The 22,187-nt window shown below is 40.6% G+C and overlaps 1 protein-coding gene across 1 annotated transcript in view; it reads right to left on the reverse strand.

Annotated features, from left to right (window-relative positions):
• Window positions 1–22,187, reverse strand: part of MYH9 (myosin heavy chain 9) — a 69,925-nt gene that overhangs the window by 12,823 nt on the left and 34,915 nt on the right. The window contains exons 6-25 of the mRNA XM_021554050.4: window positions 20,334–20,426; window positions 19,566–19,629; window positions 18,913–19,011; window positions 17,921–18,064; window positions 15,020–15,115; window positions 13,831–13,949; window positions 12,639–12,791; window positions 11,242–11,415; window positions 10,301–10,474; window positions 9,643–9,757; window positions 7,097–7,290; window positions 6,605–6,726; window positions 6,177–6,246; window positions 5,050–5,210; window positions 4,223–4,331; window positions 3,105–3,236; window positions 2,262–2,468; window positions 1,632–1,769; window positions 1,034–1,157; window positions 71–242 (exon numbers count right to left, since the gene is read on the reverse strand). Coding sequence (XP_021409725.1) covers window positions 71–242; window positions 1,034–1,157; window positions 1,632–1,769; window positions 2,262–2,468; window positions 3,105–3,236; window positions 4,223–4,331; window positions 5,050–5,210; window positions 6,177–6,246; window positions 6,605–6,726; window positions 7,097–7,290; window positions 9,643–9,757; window positions 10,301–10,474; window positions 11,242–11,415; window positions 12,639–12,791; window positions 13,831–13,949; window positions 15,020–15,115; window positions 17,921–18,064; window positions 18,913–19,011; window positions 19,566–19,629; window positions 20,334–20,426 — 2,660 coding nt within the window. The remainder of the gene's footprint in view (window positions 1–70; window positions 243–1,033; window positions 1,158–1,631; window positions 1,770–2,261; window positions 2,469–3,104; window positions 3,237–4,222; window positions 4,332–5,049; window positions 5,211–6,176; window positions 6,247–6,604; window positions 6,727–7,096; window positions 7,291–9,642; window positions 9,758–10,300; window positions 10,475–11,241; window positions 11,416–12,638; window positions 12,792–13,830; window positions 13,950–15,019; window positions 15,116–17,920; window positions 18,065–18,912; window positions 19,012–19,565; window positions 19,630–20,333; window positions 20,427–22,187) is intronic.

The raw sequence follows: 22,187 nt of genomic DNA on the forward strand, positions 1-22,187 counted from the left end.
TCCAAGTGACACAAGACAAGAAATACTTCCCAACCAGGTGGTCCTTGAACCTCAGAGGTCAGGTTCTCACCTAGCTAAGGCTGCCTGCAGCTCCTCTTCCTTCTTGGCCAGCTGCATTTTGAGTTCTGCAATCTGAGCCTGCAGCTCAGCAATCTGGTCATGCAGATCAGTGGAGTCTCCTTCAAGCTTCCGACGAGTCTTTTCCAACTCTTGCCTCTGCTTTTCCTCGCGTCGCAGGCGTTCTAATGGAGATGGGAACACGTTAAGTTACACAGATGAGACACACTCAGAACCTTGTACAAGCACAGAAAAATAGATCTATTTAAGCAATACTTTCTTTCCTGATAACACAACTGTCCAAACTGTAGCTGGACTGCATTATTTTGTCAGGACCTATACAGGTATCTAGTCTATTTTGCCCTCAAAACATATCTGGGTAATTTCCTTTCCCCTCACCTTACAGCCAAACCTCCTTTTCCCACTTTCACTGTAACAATGCAAACACAATGCCAGTCTCACACCACGCAGGCATAAGCACCCATTTAGTGATGCTGAACACAAGCTCTGCTCTCCCTTTAGACTGAAACTAAACAGGCAGTCCCCAGAAAAGTTTCCTTCTAGAACTCTGAAGAACTTGTGCAAACAGGCTATCAGAAACAGCACTAACCCTGACAGAGTGACGCTGCTGGAAGTAGAAAAGTGGAGATACTTCCACAGCAGGAGAAGAAAGAGAACCAGCCTCTCTTCTCCATTGGCCTGGCTGCTTTGGAGAGGATCTTTATTTAGATCAAGGGCTCAGCTGACAAGGCACATAACCTTCAGCCAGACAAAAGCACAGCTCTATCAAACTGATCAATAGTTTACACACTATAGACTAATTTTTAACCCTTCAGAAACTTGGCAGGACTAAAACTCTTTCAGAAATTAAACTGAAGTTCAACAAATATTAACAAGAAACCACCTAAAACTAATTAGGCAAGGTCTTTACAGGATCTATCTTAAAAAAAAAACAAACAGCAAAAACCAAAACCACCTTCAAGGTCTGTGATCATGGCCTCATGCTTATTCTTCAGTTTGGCTAAACTCTTAGATTTTTCCTCTTCCTCTGTCAAGTTTGTTGTAAATTCAGACATTCTGTCTTCCAAGAGTTTCTTTTCCTGCAGAATTGAGAAGACAGAGTCAAAAGAGTTGCTGGAATTATGGGGTATTTTTGCAGATCTGATTGCTTAGAAATGTCAGTGTCATGAGTGCCTCCTACTGCTACAAGAAATCTCAAAGACAGAAATCCTTTCAGGAATACAAACATAATTCAAAGAAATTTAAAGTTGAATTTAAATGAAAGATAAGTCTGTTTATAAAATAACTTGATACTGATTGGCATAACAATGCATCAGAAAATGTTTGCTCATCCATCATTATTCAGTGAAAGTTATTTAAATATCATACAATACTGACTGTTGAGAATACAGGTAGGCAGTTACTTTTAAAAATTCAGGTCAGAATTCTCAAAGACAAGACTGAATTAATTAGTAAGTTTCCCTGTAATAGGGAAAATGTCAGCCTGTAGTGGTTTTCTCCAAAAGAAACACCAATGCATCTTCAGCTTGTGGAAGATGATGTGGGTGTCTTACCTTAGCCAATTTGAGATTCTGATCTTCCAGAACTAGCACATCTTCTTCCAATTTCTTCAATTTGGCCTCTGTGGTCACTTTTTCTAGCTGCAGCTTCTGCCTTGCACTTTCTTCTTCCTCAAGCTGCTCCTCTAGTTCCTTCATAACACCCAAAGAAAAGCAAAATATTTGTCAGTGCTGCTCAGCAATCCATGGAACAGCACAGTGGCAATACTAGAATGGAAGGTTTCTTCACCCTTCCTTCAAGGTATTATCAGTAGGTCCTAGACTGACATCTCTGCTGACTTAATGCAACATACTGCATGCCAATCAACAAATTTCCTAGCAGAATAAACAATGCTATTTTGCAAAGAATACTCCCATTCCTAAAACAAAGCAAAGACTTGTCTAACTGTTTGAGAAGTGGCCATCACCTTCAAGAATGGAACAGCTCATTCCAGATGACTGACTGAATGCCTCAGGCTTAGCACCAGAACTGCTGCATTCTACTGCTGTTTCCACAGAAGGATTTTCCCATGCCTCTTTCCCCCCCGCTTCTCTCTTTCATTTCCCTCCAAGAAGAGGCAAAAGAACCACTCTAACCCTTACTATCCTCTTTACTGACAAGATACAACATCCCTAAAGCATTACCTGGATGTTCTGCTGCATTTTCTTCTTTTCAGCCTGCAGATGTTGACACCGTTCTTCTTCTTCCTCCACCCTTGCTTCCAAGTCATGACAGATCTCCTCCAGTTCTTGTTTCTTGGCTGTCAGGCGAGCTCTTATCTCCTCAGCTTCAGCGCACAGTTCGGTTTCCGCTTGCAATTGTTCCTGCAGCTGCATCTTCTCTGCCATTAGCTACATTGGATGCAAAGCCAGAAATAAGACAAGCTCCAATTTACCACATCACTCAGCAATGTGTGTTAAGTTCCGTGCTTCTCTGTTCCACAGTTACAGTTTTAAACACTGCAGCAGTCCCCTGCTGTTAACCAAAAGCTAAGTATCAAAATACAGTTTTAAGTGTGTTTTCTTTCACAAATCAGGAGCTGCAGCCACAAATTACTCACAGATTTCTCAAGACCATATCCATTTGAAATACAGATATTGTCTACTTCCGCTTACAAAACTAACAAAGAATTATCAGCCCTATGGAAAAAACAACCCTGCTCCCACCTTCTGTACTCCAAACAAAATGGGTTCCATTAATGACAAGACTGAATTCAACCAGCTTGCTGTAACACTCAGCCAAAGGAGACTTTTTTTTCCTGTAATGGCTACAGAAGGGCAATAGTAGTCACCATACAAAAATACCTCCTGCAGGAAATGAGCTGCAAGAAGGGCAAAGGAAAGAGAACAAGAGGCAGCTAAATCATGTTCCACCAATCTGGAATGCTGTAGTTTGTCCATCAGATCAAGAAAGCAAAGGAGGTGCTCTCAAGCAGTTGGATAGGTGGAGAGAGAAAAATTTTTACACATCAGATTTGCAAAACTCACCTGGGCCTGGAAGGTCTCCATCTCGCTCAGTCTATTTTCTGCAGCCAGCTGCTTCTCCTTGACCTTTATTAGTTCTTCTTCCTTGGCCATCATCTCCTCCTCCTGTCTACTCACTTGCAGAAGGGGCTTCACCTGAAAGGGAAACCAAGGGAATGAGATGTGTACTAGGAATAACAACAACATGAAGAAATGCTCTTGTACTTGAGATAAGCATTTAATAAAATAACATTTCAGGTGAGTTTCTTATTTGAAGGACCAACCAACTGTTTTGTTACGAACCCTGGGGGAATCATACAGGACTAGATATCCCTTACTCTGCCAATAGCACACCTTCTGCCAGTCCAGTTATTCTCCTCCAGGATGGGGTGCATCAGGAAAGGGTTCGGTAAATTCCAGACCCTCAAGGGTTAAGTAGTAACAGTGAGAGAATAAAAAAGTTGCTGTACAATGGGGAAATTCATAGATAAGTCAATGTCATGTAGGTGGACTTCCGTAAAGTTTTTGGCATGCCACTCCACAAGACACTTCTCTCTAAACTAAAGAGATACAGATTTGATGGGTGGAGTGTTTGGTGATCAAGGAACTGTCTGGGTTGAATACAGAGGGGAATTCTGCCCCTGTTCTCTGGTGAGACCCCACCTGGAGTGCTGCACCCAGGTCTGGGGACCTCAGCCCAGGAAGGATATGGACTTGTTTCAGTGGTCCAGAAGGTCACAGAAATGATCAGAGGGCTGGAGCACCTCTGCCATGAAGACAGACTGAGAGAGTTGGGGCTGTTCAGCCTGGAGAAGAGAAGGCTTCAGGGAAATCTCAGAGCACCTGCCAGTACCTAAAAAGGGGTTCACAAAATAGAGGGGGCCAAACTTGTTAGGCAGGCTTGCTGTGACAAAAGGATAATGGTTTTAAGCTAACAAAAAGTAGATTCAGACTAGATATAAGGAATATGTTTTTTACAATGAGGGTGGTGAAACACTAGAACAGATTTTCCTGAGAGGTGGTGGACAGATGCTCTATCCCTGAAAACATTCAAGGTCAGGTTGGATGGGGCTTTGAGCAAACTGATCTAGTTGAAGATGTCTTTGCTCATTGCAGGGGTATTGCAAAAGGAGAACTCTTACCTTGGTGAACAACCTCCACCACTGCCAGTTCCGCAGTTTCAGATAGGCAGCACAGTTTCTCTGAAGCACTTTCATAGCTGTCAGCTGCTGCTGGCGCTTGGCAAAGGCTCTGCAAAGCAAGTGGAGATAAGACAAAGGAACCCAGAGCAGCACACAATTTACACCATCACACCCATTCTTAGATGCTTCTGTTCTTTTACTTTAGAAGGTTTCCTTCCAAATAAACTAGCAGTTTCCAGCAAACTTTCTCTTGATTTTTTTTTCTGCTCAGGTAAGAGTGGCTCTTTTTTCTTTAATCCAATTTCCTATTTTAACAAAATTTCCCTCATGTCTTCTACTTTGAAAAGCTTTACTATCTTCATTTCCAAAAGGGAGATCTGAAGCAGAGGTGTGTTTTCCCACCAAACTGACAAGTACTACTTTTGATCTTAGAACTGTACCAATTGCAGCGCTACCTGATAGCTGAAGAGAAACCCTACACCTCCTGTAGTAAGACTTTTCCATTTGCACCTTCACAGCACTTCTGTCAAAAACTTGATCTGGTGCACAGCATTCTAACAGAGACGAACAGACCTTATTGCTCAGGTAGTTTCTGGGATACAGCACACAGAGATTCTTGCAGGTGCCAGAAGTTTGGCATTACAGAGATGAGAAAATACTGAAAAGACCATCAACTGTCATATACAATAAATAAATCATGACCTTTCTGACAAAAAATTTCTAGATGTAATTATTTCATTTTTTTGAAGAAAAATTGTGCTTGAATGGGAGAAATACATGTTTATGATTAAATACATGAATATGACTTCAAAAATCACTGTACTTACTTTCTGGCCAGGTAGCCTCTGCAACATGCTTGGAATCCAATAATGACATCTGTGATCTTCAGATCTCTCTCTTCTTCAAGATGAGCAAGGACTCCAGCTCTGAAAAACACTTTACTCTGTCCAATTCTGTAAAGGTTGGAATCCAGCTCCAATGCTTTGATCTAAAAAGAGACAGAGAAGAATTTGTGTCCTGCAAAGACTGTTTCATGTGAAACATCACAAAGCATATTTGTGGCTCGTGGCTCTAAGACAGCCCTTGTCTACAATGTGCCACTCAGGCAAACCAAAGTTGCTAACTCCCAATGAATTCCTGGCCTATCCCAATTAGACGAGCTGAAGCTCAGCCAAGCACAGCATCAAATGGAGGTAATCAGAGACAGAAAATATGACAGAAAGCATAATTTAACAGAGGTATCACGTCAAGTATTCAGAATACAAGAATGCTGTGACAAACGCATATCTAGTCCTGAGAGCCCTCTTTCTTTTCTAGAAGAAACACATCTGTTGATCCTTCCCATTTACTTTTTTTCAGTCCTATCTTTGTCATCTTTGTCAAAAAAAGACACCCCAGCCCAACCTTCCTTTCATGGATTTGCTGCCAGTGCTTATATTACCTAAGCTAGGAAGAGTCAGCTAAACTCCTGTAAGACAGAAAAGCAGGAATCCTTTACAGCCAAGCTCAATTCAAGCCTAATCATCAAGATAGAGCCAAAGCTTTCCCTCTGAGGCAGGCAATTCTACACAAATTAATTGGAGACTCTGCTGAAAGCATTTATCAGCAGCAGGCCATTACAAAATGTTTACTGAAGCTCATGCTTTAAGCACATGCTAAAGATAGCATTAATGCTTCTAAGCATTTTGATTCTATGAATACTGCTGGCATCTCAAAGTATGGATCTGTGGAAACAGAAAGGTCCTCTTGCCTAGGATTTTTGAACCTCATGCCAGAAAAAAACCTCCATCCACAAAGGCAAGAGGAAGTTTTTTGCACCCTTCTCTCAGACAAAACATTTGACTTTGGAATTTTGGTCTGTGAGTACAAGTTATTTTTAGCATGCACAACTCCAACTTTTAAACCACACCCATAAAGTTTATTCTATTCAAGTAGAGTTTCTGGGATGTTTTACCATCAGCACGCAAGCCTGCTTTCCATCCATAAATCCTTTGGGAATTGCATTTGGAGTTAAGATTTCATATCTGAAAATGAGAAAGAATCAGACTGGTCACACAAGAGTATTTGAAAACAACAAGACAAATCAGTATGCATTCCTATGCCATTGTGAGTTCAACAGTTTTTCAAAAAACACTGCACCCCTAGACAGCAGAGTATGAAGTAGCAGTCTTGGACAGGGTCCTCTGTGCCTCACCTTAACTACATCCTTACTGGAGAAATCAAAAATGCTTTTGGGAGGCTTTGTGCCAGGGTATATCAAGGTACAGATGTATTGTTTTTGAAAAAGTGGCAATCTAGTTGCAGTAAAAGACTTAAGTTTTTGTGCGTAAGTCATAACTTTGCTCAGCTGAAGACTGCTTCAGATTCTTTTCTAGGGCTCACCTTTGTCTGAATTCCTGGAATACAACTCTGTTGGGGAAACCTTGACGACAAATACGGATTCCCTCCAGCACTCCATTACAGCGAAGCTGGTCCAGGACCAAGTGGGGATCCAGTTTTCCAGCCTAGTGAGGAAAATGTATATTTTATTAATACCACAAAGCTTTTACAAAAATGGGTTACCACCCTGCCTCTCCCCGTCTCTTTCTTGTAAAGAGGCCAGTTCTCTCTTTTCCAGTTAGAAGTGATGGAAAGCTTTTATGCTGCCTTAAGAACTTAAGATCAGTCTCCAAAAAGCTTTTATGCTGCCTTAAGATCAGTCTCCAAAATTTTAGTAAGCATATAGTTATTTAGGATGACCTTAAAAAAATGCCCTGAGAAAACAGAGCCTCTTCCAGATCTCTTGCAAACCCTGACAAAAGCCATCAAGCCAGTCACACGCCCCATGAAGCTGATGTAAGAATGCATGGGCTGTGCTGTTATAGCTGTCTTTACCTTTTTCTCATGATTGGGGATAATGCAACGGACAAAGTTGGGGTTGGTGTTCCTCAAGGTAGCCATCAGCTTAGCCAGCTGTTCTTTGTAGAGCTGTCCCACAGTCCGGAACATTCCCTTCCTGGTTTTAAAGGCCCCTGGCAATGCTGTATCTGACATACCAGCTACTTGATCCAGCCCAACAATACGGTCCACTAGAGAGAGCACAGGAAAGATCATTAAAATTCTCCCACAAACAAAGGAAGCATTGGGACATACAAAGAACACCTGGATAGAACAGGATAAATGAGAGGAGCTGCAGGATCCTTTTTGCTTCATCTCTACACAGATGTCGACTCCTGTACAAAATTTGTGCAGGGATAGGAGCAGGAAGGAAAAGAAAGCATCAGCTCACTACAGGAAGTTTGAGTGATGGAGTCAAACTTAATCCCAAACATATGCCAAACTGATGACCTGGATGGCAGCACTGGAAGAGCAGTCTAGAAGTGAGTTTCAGAAGCTTCTACTTGCTTAGCTTAGAATGAAAAACAACAAGAGTTCTAGCTGCTAGCCCAGCAGAGTCAACTATTAGTTAACTCTGATCCAGAAGGGGCCACAGATAGAGAAAAAGCCCAGCTTCACTCTTGCATTACAGGCAGGACTGTCAAAACCAATGATCATAAAAGTTGCATCTACTTGTAAACTGAACAAGCACAGTAAAAGGCATGACAAAACCCAAACCTCAGGATATCACTGCTCGAGTTGTTATTGGAGTACAAGTATTCTGTAACACAGACATGAACAACAGCACTAGGAGAAAGTCAGAACTCCCTGCCCCAAATTTCTCCACTAAGCCACTGTAACATCCAAGCATTGATGAAACTTATCACCTTGATGGATGGACGCTACAGATTTTTTTTCCTCAGCGGAAGTCAGCTAGATCTGACAGCAGTAGGGGCAAGAAGAAACTGAAGCTTTACTTTTTCCCATTGCTTTTCTACATAGAGATAAACATTCACCCAATCCAGCAAAAAACAACTGTATCACTATAAATTTCTACCCCTCCAATACACTTTTATTAAGGGCTTCAAGCTTATCTTCACCACCTTTAGTGGTTGGCTGATGCTTACACTCAGGCTCCCAATCTTCACTTCAGAAAATACACCAGCTTGTGCTCAACTGTCTTCTGATTAAAAACAAAAAAAATTCAGCTGCTAAGAGACACCCCTACAAAAGAATGAACTAGAAAGAGTATTCTCATTTACACCTAGTATTAGCTAAAAACTGTTCACTTCTAGAGCAGCTGTTGGAATAGGGTCACAGCTGTTTTATCAGAAAGAAAATAATGTTATGTTACTAGATGACATCACAGGGAAATCCACAGAAGTGCATCCCAGACTGTGGCTGTGCTAATTCTCTTAATCTTGAGCCCTTAAATCTACTTCAAGATAGTGAAAAGGGACAGTCACTTGCAACAGAAGATCCATCTAAGAACAATAAATGAAAACTGGTAAGCTGCGGTCAGTTGACATTTCAAGCCCAAGAGTAGTCTCACACAGCAAAGGCCTTGTTAGGCACAATTTGCTGATGGCCATTTTTCATCCAGGACAAGTTCCTTTGCCAAACTTTCTTTTAAATTATCAGCTGCCAAAGTGAAATCCCAGTACTAAAACCAATGTTAAACTGGATTTAAGTTGCTATGCAGTCCCAAAATCTTCCTTCCATGTCTTGCAAGAAAGACAGCTGTGCTAGCTCTACATTCAGCTGACAGGGATTTGTTTCTAGTCAAGTCATGCAAGAGCAACTTTTAGCATCTGAATGTGTATTTTTGTATTCACTTTCAAGGTGAGTTTTACTTTTGTTTCAAAGTCCATGAGAAGCTACTAGCACAAAGCAGAGGAAATGAACAAGAAAGACAGGCAGGTATGACAAAGGGACAAAGAGAAGTTAACGGAAGCATTTCTTGCATGGCTCTAGGATGGATCACACACATGACACAACAGCTGAGTTTCTCAGTCACCTGGTTCTAGATGAAGAATAGGAAAGTGTTGATAGAAATAGGCTCTCTGAACCTTCTGCATCTCTGCAACAGACAGAGACGTCAAAGAAAACCTACCACAGAAAGTGACAGTAACAGTAAGACTCCAAACTAGATAAAACCCAGAGGAGATAGAGTAAAATACTGAACAACACTGCAGAAGGGGCACACTTAGTTGCAGGATTGAAAACAGATTCCACTTCAGATCTTAAGTGTAGCAGCCATACAAGCTGCTGGCTCATAATGGTGCATTCATATTTTATCCCAGTATTCCTCACTTTGAGGATTATTTGCTATACATACACAGCAAGTTTAACAGAAGTTGACACAAATGAACCTTTCTTGTGAGTTACAGTGAACTTTTAATGAAATACTATGATCTAAGCAAAGGATGTTCCAGATAATGCTCATCTTGGTGGCTTAGTCTTCAGGGGAAAAAAGCAAAACAGCTCATCACAGGCTTTCAATGCTCAAGCTCTTTCACACACAAAAAAAGAGCAAACAAATGAAATGAAGTTTAATTACATACCATCTTTCCACAGCTCAGACACAAACTTATCCGACGACTGGTGCAGAAGAGTGGCGATGTTATCATTCAGCGGATCCATGTTCTTCATCAGCCATTCATCTGCCTTGTAATCCACCTGGAGTAGATAAACACATCAAGAAGGTGGGAGGGGGAAGCAATTTCCTGCAGCCCAATATCTAACATCTGGCACAGTCTAGAAAAGTATCACCAAGGTTTGCACAACAACAGATTACCTAACCATTCTTGGATTTGCCATCTAAGTAAGCACACCTATGAATTTACAACCCTTACAAAAAGCTGTATGTTCTGTTCTGTCAGTGAAGGGAAAGGATTTACCATCCAGAGTGTGACACATAAAACAGCTGCATCAGCATTTTTGGTGATGAAGTCTTGATGCAGGTTTCTGAGCAGTACGTCCAGTCTCACCAAGTCACACAGAGCAAATTCAAATTATTGTCAGTTTGACACATCCTGGACTATAAATATAGATATAAACTGCAGACTCTTAGACCCTGTAAGCTCCTCTGCAATGAAACACTTTCATGAAATCTTCTGATGGTTTCTCATAGGCAACCATTTTGGTAAGTAGCCATTTCTAAGAAGCAATGTTTATGAATTAAGCATTCCAACTATTACATTTTAGTTATTAATTCCTTACCTTGCCAGCATAATGTATGATACAGAAGTCAGCTTTGTCTTTCAGCTGTTTTGGCTTCTGAAATTTGGGGTGGGTGCCTTGTTCTTGAACAACTTTTTCCACAAAGCTTTTGTCTGTTGCTTTTGGGAACCAGCACTCTTCATCCAGCAGAGCCAGTATACCAGGAGGCCCAGCCTTAAAAAGAGAAACATCAAAACATCATTAACGACATGACTACAACAATAATTAACACCTTTTGATGGCTAGAGGAGAAAAAAAAAGAATACCTAAGCCTGATCCACATCACATTCACCTCTTGTGTAATATCAGTTAAACTACTTCCATTGCAATATAAATTGTTAATAGTTCTTCAATATCCTCATTGGAATTCTGACCTTTTTTATGAGAATGTCTCTTCTATGACATTTGTCTAGGTTGTTTTTTTTTTGGGAAAAGATATTTTTAATAGAAGAAATATTATTATACAGTACTCTAAATATATTCAGGTGTCTAAATGCAAAAGGCCATAGCAGAAAGTTTCACAAACTAGTCCTTACTATTGGAACATCTAGAAAATTTGTAAATTCTCAAGTTTCATCAGAGCAGAAGGAAAGCAACAGAGTTCACAGTTCTCATCACACCTGTAGTTAAGTAAGGAAGTTCACAGTACTTATGGCAAGCTACACATACATCTAGCACCATGCAGACCTACACAAGTGAAGATAATATAGTGAGAGGAAAAAGTGGCCGATTAGATCCATTTTCATGCAGTTTCCTACAGAACTGATACTAACAGCCTTATTGGTGACACACTTTCAGACAAAGAAGAAACTGTTCATCCTGCTTCTAATCATATTACAGTATCAGTAGAGGATAACAAAAGCTAGAGGGCCAGAGATTATGTCCTCAATGACAAAATCAGTGCAGCCATTTCCTGCTCAACATAAAAACAACAAACTTACCGGCTTCTCTATGAGGTCAATGCAGGGCTGCAGGTCCAGGCCAAAGTCAATGAAATTCCACTCTATGCCCTCCCTCTGGTACTCCTCTTGCTCCAGAATGAACATGGTGTGGTTAAAGAGCTGCTGCAACTTTTCATTCGTGTAGTTGATACACAGCTGCTCAAAGGAGTTCAGCTAATGAAGAAAAAGGCAGAAAGATGTTTGACCAATTGCTTGTGAAGACACACCTTGCATCCTATTAGCACAAAATATCATATTTGTGGTTCAGGAATCTAAGCTAGAGTGGGTCAGACAGTCCACTGTCAATAACCCCTTTGGATATGAACTGCCTGTTCTGTCACATGCCACTGCACACTGCTGCAATCCCTAGGGAAGTTCATACACACTGGTTCTCAGACTTTGCAAAAGAATGTTTAGCTGTAAACAGCAGAAGAGTTACTACAGCTACTTAACCCGGGACAAGAAAGGACTCTGGTTTTCTCACAAATGCAGAGCCAGCAATTCCTCTTCATAGGAAGAAGTAGCAACAGAAGCTAAAGACAAATTCCTAATAGTGTGTGGACTGGAAAGTCCCTTTTTAATCCTTATATAAAATCAGAGCAAGGAAAGTGAGGGAAATTTCTTCCAAATTTCCAGATTTCTTCAAACAGTATGGACAAAGTTAATAACCCACAGTGCATATTTATGTTTGACCACACAAAACATAATGCAGCTTCTAAAGAAAGCGGTCCTATTCTAATTCCTTCCTATTTATTAATTCCTAACTATGTTATTTCTCCTCCTCTTGTTTTCATGAGATCCAGAACTGTGAAGCCAAAGGTACACTAATAAGAGGGAGAAGGAAAAAAAACACCCCCTAAAAAACCCAACCAACAAACACACACACACAAAAAAAAAAAAAAAAAAAAAACCCACGAAAAAAAACAACCAACTTTTCTGTGTCTCAGTTTTCTATTTCATTAATAAATGGTCCAATTAATTTTGCAGCTGTTCATGAGATAGACCCCAGCATAGCATAACACAGGTTGGCAGGAGCTGCCTTGCTGCGATAATGCTAGGATACTTCTTTTTTCATGGCAGCCTGTGGCTGCTTCAGATTATCATGCAAACCACATCCTAAAATTATTTAATAGAATCCCATAATGGTTTGGCCCAACAGTTCACTGTCATCTAGAGAAAGGCTCACATTTCCCCTCTCTTCCATCTCTCCCTCAACCTTCCTTCAGCTCTTCTTCTCCTACACTTACCTTGCATGAGATTTGGTGTTGATTCCCTTTTTTTGTGGGCTTTACATTCTTATCAAGAGTGTGTTATTTTCCAGTTGTAAAGCTATTTCCTTCTGCGGTCTTTGCTCCGTATTAAACTGTGCTGAGTGCAAGGACCTGACATCTCCTTACCTCAAAAATCTCAAAGCCAGCAATGTCAAGGATTCCAATGAAGGATGCACCCTGTCTCTTGGTCTTATCCAAAGCCTTGTTGATGCGCATAACCAGCCACCGGAACATCCGTTCGTAAGTGGCTTTGGCCAGTGCTTCAATGGCAAAATCAGCCTAAGCAGCAAACAGATCAACATCAAAAGTTGCATTACAACCCAATGAAAGGCACAGATCATACTGCTTCAGCATCTAGCAGCACAACTGTAGTCTGGCATTTTCTCTCCACTAGGAAATTCACTGAACAAGGCTTATTTCAGTTTATTCCAAATGAAAAGTAGATGGCATAGTGATAGTCCATATACAGAGCAAAGAATTTGTTTCTAGTGTGTCAGAACCAAATTTCAGGATCCTGCCTGCTGGAGGAAACAAGAGCTGGTATTAAAGAAAGAAAAACTATGCCCAGTCACGTCCAAAGACTATAGTAACATGGAGTATTTCATAGACCCAAGGAAATGAACTTAAATTCTTCTGTAACTTTGGATTTATGAAGCCAAATCCCTCCCTGCCACTACTCTACCTGTGTTTGACACAAATACTACGTGTAGTAAGAAATTAAGCATCAAAAATGACAAGCAGCATGGAAAGGCAATCTTCGACTTTTTCCAGACTTCAATCTCTTACCAACCCCTTCCATGTTACAGGGCCATGTTTCTTTATTTAGAGGATAATGCTGTATTCATAGACAGGCAATGAGTAAGCACGGGGGTTTGCTCCATTCAAGCAGGCCATGAGCTCCTAGGTCATGTCTCATTTACAGCACAACCACTCAAGAATCTTGCAAAATTTCCAATCAATTTCAAGAGCGAGCAGCAAATTCTTCTATCTTACTAGCTGACCTACTCAAAAATAGTGCTTTCTGTATTGCACCAACTTGGAAATGTCACCCTTGAAACTACTAACATTGAAACTACTAACTCCCCAGGAAAGCCAGTCACCAAAATTAGCAAACTTGTGTTCTCTTATTTTTTTTCAAAAGAGAAGTGCTAAGGCACAGGGTGAATTCTATCTTTATACAGATTACATAAACAAGTAATATATTATGCTAGAAGCAATATATTATGGCACAACGTTCAAGTGTGCTTGCCATTGCACTAGCAGTGCAGCAGTAAGATAAGAGATTCAAAGTACGGATTCATTTTTTGAGAATGCTTACCTGTTCTTTGGTCTGAGCTTTCTGGACATAATCTCGTCCAACTTTGATGCGAGGAGTCAGGATACCTCTAGTGAAATCTGTCACGTTGATACCCAAAAGGTGAGAAACCTTCTGAGCAGCTAATGATGGTAAGAGAAAACGAAAAGATTCATATTACTCTGTTTTTCTCACAGAAAGCGAGAGAAAAAGAACAACATTCCAACAACTGTCTTTAGAAAAGTAAGGGCACAGCTTACAAAAAACCTTAAATGAAGACCAGGTTGCTGAGACAAAATACCTTCCTAACAAAAAAAACTCCAAAAAAACCCATCTTGCAACCCATACTAGTTTACTGAGTTTCTCCAGAAGCCACTAGAGTATATTTCAAGTAATAGTCTCATACAACTCAATTGTAACACAGAAGCTTTAGAAAGGTCATTGTCTGTAATCAATCTAAAAATACATCAGAAAATTGATTTCTTAATCAAGCTAATTGCTCTGTCTTCATCTACTGATTAGTCTTTTAGACAACTCTGTATTTCAAATTCAAAATCCAAACCCAAACAGTTTATTCTCCTCCTTAAAATGACATTTCAAGCATATTTCAAATAATAACAGCCAAAAAAACCCCTCAGCTTAGCGAAAAGTTAGCCACATTTGCACTTCTGCAGTACATCTGCAATGAAGGTCTATGAGTTAAGTGTTCTATCACATGAAACATGGCACCATTTACACATTCAACAATGGACAGTGCAATTAAAATACGTACATATGCTATTAATACCCACCATAAAACTATCCACCACCTTACTCTTACAGTTACCAGACTACCTACAAAGGCAGCAAAGAACATTCCTTAAAATCTGATAATACAGGTTTGAAGGAGCAATTACTGTAGCTTGTTTAAAACACACACTCCACATATTCCAGTAGAGTAATCCTTTTCATCTGTTCATGGTGTGTGCTTCCTGCCTAGCCCTGACACAGGAACAGTGTCACATTCCTGCCCGTGGGTGGCTGCAAACACACGCCTGGCAGAACACTGTGCATTTGTACAGGGCAGGCCAGCTCCTCTGACAAATAATTCACCCTGTGGAAAAACAGGACTCCAACATTCCATACATACTGCAATACATTCTCTCACTGGCAAGAACTTCCTGTAGGCTTTTTTGCTGCACTTTTCTTTGGTGTGGGGGAGGAGGTTGGTTACCTGTATTGTCTGGCATAGAGGCTTGGTCTGTATTACGCTCCTTCTTGAAGACAATGTTGCCAAGTTGAAGAACACCCGAGATAACCTTCAGCAGACCTTTTGAAATAGTAATAATAATACCAGCTTAGTGTTAGACATCACCAAAATATGACCCAGTTATGCATATTACCCATTTATCTTTTCTAACATGGTAAAGAGACCCATCTCAGCATCCCAAAACTCCTTCTGAAATTTAGGGAAAAACACTACAGGTTATTCCTCTAAATGACTCCCATTCAGGACAAAGGACTTGCCTTGTCATTCCTATGCAAGACTACACAGCCTAGAAATTTACCCATTCTCAACATCTATATAAAAGTGTGAGACACAGGACTGAGGGTAAAGTGCCACCTACAACAACTGTATTTTTTAATAAAACACTTTTTCTCTGCTTGAGGGTAAAAACTCATGCAATGAATTTGATACCAAATTTTCCTCAACAGTTATTGTTAAAGAGACAGTTAAGAGTACACCCCAATTAAAGATTTTTTTTTTCTTTAACCCTCTAACACTTTCAGTTCCCTGACCAAGATCTGTAGACCTTACAGACACACATTATAGTGTACAGAAGGCAGCAGGATGTGGGCGAAAGTGCCTGGACCGTAACTATTACTAATTATATGCTGAAGCACCCCACCCCATTACTAATGATATATTCATACTCTTCAAACGATGCACGTCAAGAAGGCCAAGCTATCAGATGCCAAGACAGGGAAGACTATGTCAATTCAATTTTCACTATGTATCAAAGCTCATTGCATAATAGCTTCCAGTTGCCTTGAGCAAAGTAAACTGCCAATCACTTGAAGGGGATCTAAAGGTATTTTTTGTCCCCTAGTATCTACTTGTTTATGATGATTTTGGCTGGGGTAGAATTATTTTTCTTCACAATAGCTGTATGGCACTGTGCTCTGCATTTGTACTGGAAAAAAGTGTTCATAACACAGGAGAAGGCTGGGGGTGCACAAGAAGATGGGAAAGGACACAGCTGGGACAGCTGACCCAAGGGATATTCCACACCACATGGCATCATGCTCAGCATTTAAAGTTCAGAAAAGAAGGAAGGGGAGGATGCTGAAAGTGATAATGTTTGGTTCCCAAGTCTGCGTAATTGAGCCCTGCTTTCCTGGGTGTGGCTGAACATCTGCCTGCCCCTGAGAAATGGTGACTGAATTCCTCATCTTGCTTTGCTTCACTTGCATGTGCAGCTTCTGCTATACCTGTTAAACTGTCTTTATCCTGACCCATGAGTTTTCTCACTTTTACTATCTCAATTCTCTCTCCCATCTTACTAGGCAGGAGTGAATGAGCAGCCATGTAGGGCTTAGTTGCCAACTGCAGTTAAACCACAACACTAGCACAAAAAGATGTGTCTTAAGAAAACATCCTTCTGATGAGAGAGTGAACAAAGGCTCCATTATATGCTACATTAGGAGCAAGAGAAAATAAATATATGTTTGTGATTGTCATACTCTGCCCTGCACTGTTGCAGTCTCACCTTAAGTCCTGGGTGCAGTTTTGGGTGCCACAATATCAGAAAGACATAAAGCTACTAGGGAGTGTCCAAAGGATGGCTGTGAAGATGGTGATGGGTCAAGAGAAAACCATAAGGGGAGTGACTGAGGTCATTTGTTGGTCAGCCTGGAGAAGAGACTGAGGGGTGACTTCACAGCAGCCTACAGCTTCCCACAAGGAGAAGTGGAGGGCCAGGCACCCATCTCTCTGGTGACCAATCCAAGGGGACAGCATGAAGCTCTGTCAGGGGATGGTTAGGCTGGATTCTGGAAAAAGGGCAGTGGAACAGGCTCCTCAGCAAATGTAAAACATTAAAGCTATTTTTGCTGTAGTGCCTGGAACCAATAACTCATCTACATGACAGCAAAAACATACCCTAGAGCATACATTAAAAACAACTCAAAAAACTGAGCATAGCAGGATCCTCTGACAATGAATTAGGCTACCATTTCTTTTATTTGGTTTAGGCAAATTTCTCTTCACTCCATACAGAAGTCTAAGTTTCAGATTATTCAGGATATCAAGAAATGCATTAAACTGTTGATAACTACAGCACAGATTTTAACAGCTGGACCGTAAACAGCAGAAAGCACAGGTAAATAAACATGTATCATTTATTATACACTCTCAGTGTAGAGAGTAAGTCGTAGCTTTAGAAGACCATACACATTTCGAAGGTGAGACTTTGCAGAACACTGATTTCCAACCAGTGGGGCAGATCATGAATGAGCACAGAGCTCTGGTGAATATTTATCACTGCACTTTCTGCTGGCTGCATGCATTTCTGTTTTCACTGTCATGCTACTGTGCTCCCAGAATCAGACAATATTAATTTCTGATCAGCAGTTCAGTGTTAAGCTGGAAAGAAAGGCACTATGACCAGCCCATTCTCAAAGAACTAATCCAGCAGTGGCTGGATCAGATACTTTAGAGCCACTGCTAAGGTATAGGGGGAGCACACAAGCCATGTATTGCATAAGAGAATGAGGGGATTCTTGTATCTTGGATGCGTTTTTCACAAACTGGGTATACAAGCCTCAGATTGGGAACAAAAACAGCAAACAGAAGCATGTTTTTATTAGCTGCTTGTCCTAGAGTTAACTGTATAACATGCAACTGTGCTGGTAGGTCCTGAGGTGGGTCACTCCAAAGCCACTAAATTTTGTTACTTGAACACTGTTCACTCAGGGCAGGGGGAGCAGGAATGGACACAAGCAAAACAAAACCAACAAAATCCCTAAAGAAAAAGCTAACAAATCAAAACAAAACAAACAAACAAAAAAAGAACCAGTACCAAAAAAGCTCGAGACATGGCCCATTCCCTCTTTCCTTCTTGCATAGTCATACCTATCTGCTCTTCATCTGGGATGCCCATGATCTTCATTGCCTCCATGGTCTCCTGAAACATGTCTTTGTCTTGCTGACCCGGGATTGTAACATGCCCATTGGAAAGGAAGCGGTATTTGTTGTAAGGCTCCAGCAGCAGATCATCTTAGAAAATAATTGAGAAAGAAGTTACTATGGATTTTTTTTTTAACAGATAACAAGCTACTAATATCAAATTTCTGACTTGCATACACTACCAGCTCCTGGATGAATCTAGGATTAAGCCCAGTTTTACTTTGGGCTGAACATTTAATGTATTTTGGAGATCTTCTGTGTTATTTCTTGCTATTCCTTCCTCTGGACTACTCCATCAAAGCAGTGCCACTCATTAGATTCTAAATCTGTAAAAAGCATTACTAACTTGAAAGAAAATTTGCCTTTAATTTCAGATACCTCATTTGTTTCAAGTCAGACAAAAGTTTATATATAAACTCTTGAAACAGTAGCAGCTATGAGAAAGTCCTCTCCTTGTGTCATTCCTGCCGATCCATTTGCAGCTCCTGCACAACACAGACCCACAGTACTGGGCTGAGGTATTAAAACAAGGTGTGCAGGGATCCCAGACTGCTAGAGCTGCTTAGAAGCTTGCAGATTTGCTCCATACAGTTACACACCAAGAGCTTCACAGCAGGACCATTCCTGCCCCAGAAGAGTTTACATCATGCAAGACTAGACTAAACATGGGACAGTGATTTAGATAAGGAAGGGCGTAGAGTCATTGCTGGCAGAGAGACAAGTGCAGGAAGGAACCAGAGAAGCAAGTTTTCAGGAACTAAGAAGTGCAGGGGGAGGGCAGATGGATGTATGAGTGCATGAAAGAAGTAGAGGAGAGCTGACAATCCCCAAAAGGCAGAGAAGAAGGAACTGTGAAGGAACAGGTCCTTGTCTACAAGTGTTCTGAACCCTCTTGATGTAGTTATGGGATTCCTTCATCACAACATAATCATACTTACTCTTCAAATGCTCCCCTGCCCCAGAGAGCAGGTAGTAAAAGATGTGGAAGGTTCTCTCCTCTTTGGCCTGGCGAATTGCGCGTGACTTCTCCAGCAGATCTTCAGAGAGTCAAGGTCCATGACATGACATACAAATCCCTTCCTATTCTGTGGCAGGAGAAAAAACTACCTGATGTTCTCTCATACCAATTAACAAGGGCATTGACTTAGCAATCATTATCAGTCAATAACCCATTGAGCTTCTGGTCTCAGTTGTGCCAGCCTCTGAATGATGACTACGGTAAAAGAGACTTAATTGTTAAGAAACATAAAAATTGATGCCATCAGTCCCCACTTGCCTTGGAAAGAAGCAAGAATGAATGATGAAATTCCACACCTATTCATGTTGCTGCAGTTTATGCTTGCATTTCACCTCTTAAGATTAGAATTCATTCATTAATTCAGAAAAGGTCTGCACCATGATCACAAAGGTCACAAAATACTATTGAGGAAAGAGGAGACTACAACAGTGATAGATAGATAGATCTTGATAGTAGAAATTTAGATTTCCTCCAATTGCTTTCTCAGCCTAAGTGAGTGGTGATGAAAACTGCTAAGTACCATCCCTGACACCTCTAGAGCCTTGAACCTTTCAAGGTGTTACAAAAGGATACAGGTCTCGATATTGGCTCCAACAATGTAGCCGTTGACATCAAAGTTGATTCTGATAAATTTGCCCTAAGAGGAAGACAATAGCATTAAAATTAGTATTCTTTGTGTTTGGTAACAACAGTCAACAACAGAGGTAAACCTTCTCTTTTTAATCCAGGAAAGAAAACTCCAAACAGGTCAGACAGGTTTTAGGCAAAACATAAGGTCAGCCAATAGGCAATGCCTAGTGATCACAACAGCAACTGAACAAAAAAGACACCAAGCACTTCCAGACACTTCTGTCATAGTGACAGCCTACAACTTGTACTCACTATGTTTCAACCTAGATTTCCCACAACCAGGGTCCCTTCAATTTCACGTTACACTACCTTGACATTTCCACCTCTTTCAGTATTAGCTTCAACCATTTTCATTTGGTTTTGCTCCAGCTCCCCTCCCACCTGCCTCTCAGATGTTGTCCACTGCTCTCCACAGCAAGCAAAATAAGGACGAGTATTTGCTCTCTAAAATAAAACTGAGTGTAAATGATTACCAAAAAAATCAGTACAAATGATCCTGGCACAGGGTGCTGTTTCTTCATTTTAGAGACCTAAAAAATCTATTCTGGACAATTCACCAAATGAAATTAATTTCCCAGATTAATTTAAAGGAAGTCACTAAATTACTCTATCCCTGATAGTAATTCACCCAACTGCAGAACACTCTGGAAACTGTAAAATACACTCTTGATGCACTTTTTGAATGTGCACTCAAGACATAATAATACTCACAAATCTTGAGGAGTTGTCATTCTTTACTGTTTTGGCATTTCCAAAGGCCTCCAGGATGGGATTAGCCTGGAGCAACTGTCTCTCCAGTTCTCCCTAGAGAGAAATCCAAAATTAATAAAGTAGGTAGTGGTTCACAGCATTAACCTTGGGTCAAACCAGCGCTGCGGTTTCAATTCACACTAGTTTGGCATCTGTTGCAGAGAAGCCATATTAAACCTTAGGAGATGATCACTTAAACCTTCAAAGGAGACTCATTAGTTATCTGGGTTAAACAGAAACATTCATAAATTAGCCTTATTCCCTTCCTCCCAGTGTGTCTTTCTGTTAGCAAGAAGCCCTGCAAAGTTACTTGGCTGTAACATCCCATAGACTTTCCAGGGACAAAGTGAAAACCATATCAGCATCTAAGACCAGGCCTTCATCCCAGAAGTGTACTGCCATAGAGGCTGTAAGAGTGAGGTAAATCCTATCTTGCTATTTAAAGACAGCTCTGAACATTGCTACTAGTAGGTTAAGAAGTTAGTCTGAAACTGTCTAATGTTTTGTAAAAACCAACAAAAAGCTTGCACTTTTCCAAGAGTCTACATCTTACAAAGTACAAACAAGCAAAAATCTCCTTTGTAAGGAGGAACATACAAAAAAGAGAATTAGTGGTATCCCACAAACTGCATGATTGCTTGCATTCTGCTGCTATATTCACACATTCCTCCCCTCAAGGAACACAAAATGCTGGAAACTGTAGAAAAAGAAATTCTGAACTTTTATCTCTGCCTAGTACTAGGCCAATGCAGCATATACACCTTTCCCTGCAGGATCTACATGTATCCCTAACTCTTTTGAAAAATTACTTGTCCTCTGAGCTAAAAGCATGGTGTTCTCTATATTTCAAAACCAACTAAAAAGCTTCTGGAGACACAAAATTACAGTTTAGATTAATGTTTCTCTTTTTAGCAGTTATCAGTAAGTACTCAAGACTGCCTGTGCATAACAGATGGAAATGAAGTTTGATTTGTGAGAACTGGAATTTATGGGGAAACTATTTAAGGCTACTTCTAAAGGAAAATTGTTCCCATTTGTTCTCAAAGACAGATTAGTTCTTACACACTGTCTCTAAAAATACAGGCAATAAAAAAAAAAGAAGGAAGATATATGAGAAACTGTACAATGAACTACAAGTCTTTTTTACTTCCACGATCACTTCATGCTTGCAAAGTGCAAGGCCAAACAAGACCCCCAGTCCTGGTGGAACTGCACATACACAGAAGGGGCAGCTGCTGCAAACACCTTCAGTCACTGTCCAGTATGTGTAACAAGGGGCTTAGCCCTGGTAAGGTTGATGTCCCCGGACTGGGACATCATCTGTCTCACAACAGACCCAGCATCTGGCAATGCAAGGGAAAAAACCATGAAACTAGGGTTTAGTCCTTGAAACCGTGTGGTAGTCACATTTCCTCTTGTGTTCTGCCACATGTACTGAAGTTGGAATGCTCTTCCCTCACACCATTCCTCTTCCCTACCCTGCAGTGAAGTCCTAGGCCTATGTTTCTAACTGCAATTTAGTATTATTCAAGTGAGAGATGACAGCAACACAGCATTTAAACACAACTAAATGGAACAAGGAGGGATGAGAAATCAGGCTTTGACATGAAAACTATTTTAATTATTTGGCTATTAATAAACCCAAGGCCATACTTAGCTACACAAAGAGGGAAGTTTATGCAAATCCACATATAATAGGCCCTACTGTTCCTTAGTACCTCAGGAAAAAGTGTCATTAGTTTCAAGTAGGTGTTGGTAAATTGTAGTTTAGAGGTGATTAGGTCTCTTGAAACACCAAGGTAGCAATAGCATAGG

This window comes from Lonchura striata, chromosome 1A (assembly GCF_050655825.1).
Source record: "Lonchura striata isolate lonStrDom1 chromosome 1A, ASM5065582v1, whole genome shotgun sequence".
NCBI lineage: Eukaryota > Metazoa > Chordata > Aves > Passeriformes > Estrildidae > Lonchura > Lonchura striata.